This window comes from Nothoprocta perdicaria, unplaced genomic scaffold, assembly GCF_003342845.1.
Source record: "Nothoprocta perdicaria isolate Ctin4 unplaced genomic scaffold, notPer1 scaffold_342, whole genome shotgun sequence".
NCBI lineage: Eukaryota > Metazoa > Chordata > Aves > Tinamiformes > Tinamidae > Nothoprocta > Nothoprocta perdicaria.
The window spans coordinates 210,542-215,692 of NW_020455580.1; the positions used below are offsets into that span (position 1 = coordinate 210,542).

The 5,151-nt window shown below is 53.2% G+C and overlaps 1 protein-coding gene across 1 annotated transcript; it reads left to right on the plus strand.

Moving 5' to 3' along the window:
- The first annotated feature begins 653 nt into the window (after positions 1-653).
- Positions 654-4,876, plus strand: NMB (neuromedin B). Its single transcript, XM_026043945.1, has 3 exons — positions 654-789; positions 1,335-1,537; positions 4,677-4,876. The coding sequence occupies exons 1-3, from the start codon at positions 654-656 to the stop codon at positions 4,722-4,724; spliced, it is 387 nt and encodes a 128-aa protein (XP_025899730.1). The 3' UTR covers positions 4,725-4,876.
- The last annotated feature ends 275 nt before the right edge of the window (positions 4,877-5,151 follow it).

A 5,151-nucleotide genomic window follows, 5' to 3' on the forward strand; every position in this document is an offset into this window, starting at 1 on the left:
GGTGGTTGTGGGTGGGATGGTGGTTGTAGGGGGGTGGTTGTGAAGGTGAAGTTGTGTGGGAGATGAATGGGAGGTGGTGAAGGGGGTAGTTGTGAGTGGAGGACAGGTGGGTGGGATTGTGGGGAGGGAAGTTGTAGGGGGCAGTTGTGGAGGGGGCTGTGAGGGGTGCGCTGTTGTAGCAGGGTGGGTGTGAGTGGAGCGGTGGTTGTGGGGAGGGCACTTGTGGGGGAGGCTGTGAAGGGGGTGTGGGTGTAGGGCAGTGGTTGTGAGGTGGTGCTTGTGGGGCTCGGCCAGCGTGAGGGGGCGGCTGTGAGAGGCGGTTGTGAGGGGGCGGCTGTGAGAGGTTGTGGTTGTGAGGGGGCGGCTGTGAGGTGGTGGCAGTTGTGAGGGTTGTGAGAGGTTGTGGTTGTAACGTGGCGGTTGCGAGGGGGCAGTGGTGAAGGGGGTGCTGTTTGGGGGGGGGGGAGGCGGGGTGCCGGTTGTGAGGGCGACACTCGGTCGCGCGCGCACCGCGCAGGGCGGGAAACACTTGAGCGGGGCGGGGCCGCGCGCCCAGGCCCCGCCCCTCTCAGGCCCCGCCCCCCCGTGCCTATAAAGGCGGCGGCGGCGGCGGCGGGCGCGGCAGGCGGGAGCGGCTCCCGCCGAGGCCGGACATGGCGGCGCTGCGCTGCCTCCTGCTGCTGCTCTGCGGCGCCGCGCTCGGGCCCGCCGTGCACCTCGACTTCGCCGAGCACCGCAGCCAGGCGGCCAAGATCAAGGTCAACCCGCGCGGGAACCTCTGGGCCACAGGTACTCAGGCTGGGGAGGGTCTCCGCGCTTTGTGGGAGGCTCCTCGTGTGGCTTTGGGTGGTCCGTCTTTTGGCGACAGGTTGGGGTCATCCTCCCTGTGATCCCAAATGGGTGTAAAAGCTCCGGTCCCTGGCACCTTGGGGAGGTGACAGGGGATCTGTCAGGGTGGCGAATGCTTAGGGTCCTTGCTGAGCCCATGTGGGTGCCACAGCCTGCAGGAGAAGGCACCCCGCTTTCACCAGCGTCTGGGAGGGCTTTGGGTGGTGACGAGGCAACCTCAGCTCTGTGGGGGCATTTGCACTTCTTTAACGCAAGAGATCTTGATGGCTGAAGACAAGCGTCCAGTGTGGAACAAAGACCTGGCACTGCTGAATGATTGCTGGATCTTTGTCGCTTTGGGCTGTTTTAGGTGAAGGTTTGCGTGGTGCTTCTCATGGGGTTGTGCTGCTGTGAGGTGGCAGGTGATGTAGCTCAGTGTCCTGCCACAGCTCCTGCCCCCCTTTCTCCAGGTGTTTTTGTGGGTGCATGAGTGTGTTGTATTGCAGGTCACTTCATGGGGAAGAAGAGCGTCTCGAGCTCGCCGCACCTGGAGTCACCAGACGAGCCTGCTGTGCCGACCGTTTTTGGTCCCTCTCTTAGAGCCCTGCTGGAGGATATGATGGAACTGCTTACCCGTGAGCTCCTGAAAATCCTCTTGCAAGAAAGACTTTTGAACGAGAACCAAGGAAAATATGATCTTGCTGACCAGGTGAATATTGTCTCTTGGGAAGGTTGGTCTCGGATGCCGTGATCAGGGAGGTGTTAGAGATGCGAGTCTGCCACAGCCAGCCTGGCAGGAGATTATGAGCATCTGCCCAACTGATACGATACTTCTTCCCTGCCCACTCTCTTCTGCTCCTGTTAACCGTACTTAATCCATCTTTTAAGGGCAACCATAAAGAGGGGAAGGAAAGGTATCTTTAGGCTTGTGTCCGGTCAGATAGCTGCTATTTATCCCAAGTGTTTGGGAAGGGCGTGAGGATGGACAGGGAATGTAGTGGTGGAGCTTCAGCCCAGGGCTTGTTAATGTGAATCTGGATGCAGAACAGAATGGCTGCTGAGGCTACCATGGAAAAATGACCCCTCACCTTGACTTATGAGCTACTGCAGGGGCTGAGATATCCACCCCACCTCCCATCCCTCTAGAGAGTAAGTGACGTGCAGCTTTGTATGTGGAAGGAAAGGAGCCAGTGCTGCAGAGAGATCTTGGGCTTTTGATGCCCCAATCTTGGTGGTGTGTTGCCTTGACCAGTTCCCTTGTTACTGGGGGACACTTAGTTCTTTTAGCTTGGCTTGCAAAGGGGACGTGTACGTGGCTCAAACCGTTACAAAGAGCAGGTCTCTGGGAGCGAGCAGGTACCATCTGCAGCAGAAGCTCTGGTAGACCTGCTGTGTATCAACAAGCCCTTGTCTGCCTCTACTTTGTGTAGCTTTTGTTGTAGAGCTTACCCAAATTCTGGTGGAAAATCCCCCAGCGGGGGCAATATGAACATGTAGATCCTTGCAGGGATGTGGAGATGACATTGCTTGGTTTGTGTGGCTCACGCCAGCTGCTGTCTCATGTGTCCTCCCCTTCCATCTCACCCTTCCTGGTCACTGCAGGAGAGCCCGGAATGGATGAAACTTGCTTGGGTGAGGTCTGCGCGTACTGTCCTTTGAGCTGCCGTGCCTGAGGATGGATACAGTAATATTGCATGTGGATAAAATGGCTACTGTCGTCTGGATTCAGGCAGTGCTTGTTCTTCTTGGTCCTTCTGGGAAGGAGCGGGTGGAGCCGAGCTGCAGGGATGTGAGCCTGAGTAGCACTGATGGCTCAAACACTTTCCTGACTTGATTTCAGTAGGACAAGATAAATTGAGGCTCCCTCAGAGAACTGGTCCCACCGGGATGGGAACTCTGTAGTGAAGAGACAGATGGGCTTTGCTGAAGAAACTAGCCCGTTCTGCTTCCCTTGAGGTGCCGTGTGTTATGACTACTGCACGCCTGCAGCTTGTGTTTCTTAAGCCCAACTGAAGGGGAGGTAAGGGCTCTGAAGGTCCTAGATCTTCCTCCAAACTTCCCTAGGGAGCCTGTGAGGAGAGTATTTTGCTGTTGCATGAGTAGAGATGGAGTAGGGCTGGTGCATGTGCTGCCCTGCCTCATGTACTAGGATGGTACTACTACTGGGTTGCGCTAGATGATCTCTAGAGGTCTTTTCCAACCTTAAGGATTCTGTGGTTCTGTGGTAGCGGAGTATGTGGTGTGAGTTCAGTTAAAGCGGTCCTGTGGCTTTCATCCATGTAGATAAGTCATGCAGTCACTGCTGTCCCTGCAGTCGTGCTGGAGTGGAGGCTGTCGTAGACATGAGAGCTCTTTCAAGCAGCCACCTGGATATCTGTGCATCTGCTGGCCCTGCTGTCAGTGCTCACCCCCAGTGCTTGAAGGCAGTATCTGGCCAGCTTTGAGCACCAGCCTTTGGGGTGTGTATGTGCGCGTGCGCTGGTGTTGAAGCTCCATCACTGGAGCCTGCTTTGGCTTATAGGGAGCTTGCCTTGGCTCACAGTCTAGCTGGCCAGTTACCTTGTCCTAGTGTCTCTCTAGTGACTTCTAAGCTTGGATGCCTGGTCTGTATCTGTCTCCTGTCTATTGCCCCTTCCCAAACCACTCACCTCTTCTGACTTGACCCAGTTGGTGCCTCAGGCTGTGTGTGGCAGTGAAGGCTCTGCTCTGTGCAGGGTGTTGCACCCAGTTCTGGCCTCTTGGCATCTATGAGCACCTCACTTGACTCAATCACTGCCCTCCCTCTTTCCCCCCGCATATTCTTGCCTTCAGGTTGCTGGTTGATCGTACAGAGCTGTTTCTCCTTGGTGTCTCTAAGCACTGTCTAGGTTTTGCATTTCAGTGGGTCCTTGGTATTCTTTGCTCACATGTGTGATACGATGCTTTGGTCGGTTCCTGCGACCTTTTCTGCTCTCTCCATCACTATGGCTGTCGTTGGACACCTGAGGTCAGCAACAAGCCTGTGCTTTAATGGATTTGCTTGCCATGTTCTCTGGTTATCTGTCAAGCTGTTTGACGTGAGTGAAGTTCTTCTTCCACCTCTGCTCAGGAACTATCATTTTAACTTTGATTCAGATGAGAAATGCACTGTCCTTGGGTCCTTCCAGACAGCAAAGCGGGAATTCTCATGTTCTCTAGGTGTTGCTCTGATGTACTTGCCGTGCTATGTGGTAGGATGAGCACTGGGACACAGATTTTTATTTAAAACATGAAATGGGCTTTTTTTCTTTCTGGAGTTGTCAGTGCTGATTAACAAACTGCTTCTCCCTTTCCATAGGACTTGAATCTTTTTGCTCGTTCTCCTCTCACATGAATTAGTCCTACTTGCTGCTGTTAGGATTTGGTCTTCTCAAAGCATCTCCTGTCCCTTTGTGGAGCAGGACTCCATGGGCTACTTCATGCTTTGGGCAGCAGAAATCACATAGAGCAAAAAAAGTTTTAAGCGACATGAAGCAGACGGGTCTTAACTCTCTGCGTGTTGAGGGCAGTGGTCACTGTGTCTCCCAGTTCCTGTGCGTGACAAGGATTCAACTGGCCAGGGAGGATCATCTCAGTCTCAGCGGGTGGTGGGAACAGTGTAAATAGCAACACTTTTCCAGGAGGTAAATGGCCTGTGCATATGGACTGAGATGACTTTAGTCACAAAATACTTTAGTTCCACAAAATACCTTAGCCCCTTCCCTTCTGTGCCTTGATTTCTGGTCTTGGGGCACTGCTCCTTGCAAAATTAAGCTCCAAGGCTGCTGTTCACCCCGTAAGCAACAGCTACGTGTGGGGCAAGCAGCTCACTGTTGTGCTCTTCTTTGTAGGAGGCAGGACTTTTAACAAAGGTACTGGAGAAGTATTTTTCAAGCTGAAGATGCACTGCCACGGAGGATGAGATCTGCAGGCTCCTCTACATACGACGAACGAAGGAGAGCAACTTCCTTGTGGGTTACTGTAGCAACATCACTTTTATTTTATTTTTTTCCTGTAATATTGTTAATAGTGATTGCTTGTATGAAAAGCAGAGCCTCCCTGTACATTTCCTGTATGTTTTCTGCTTTCTTAATGTCTCATGTGCCCTTGTGAATAAAAGCAGCCCTTTGCACATAGCAGCGCAGCTTTTCCTTGGGGAATAGAATGGGAGGAGCCTGTGGCTTGTGCTGGGGGATGGAGTAAAGGTGCTGGGATTACTCTCAGCACTGGTAGAGTTGAACTGTGAGTTATTTATCTATTTTTCCTTTTTAGCAATCACCATCAGTGGTATCAAGATGACCTATCTGGAGAGACTGACAGCGTTTA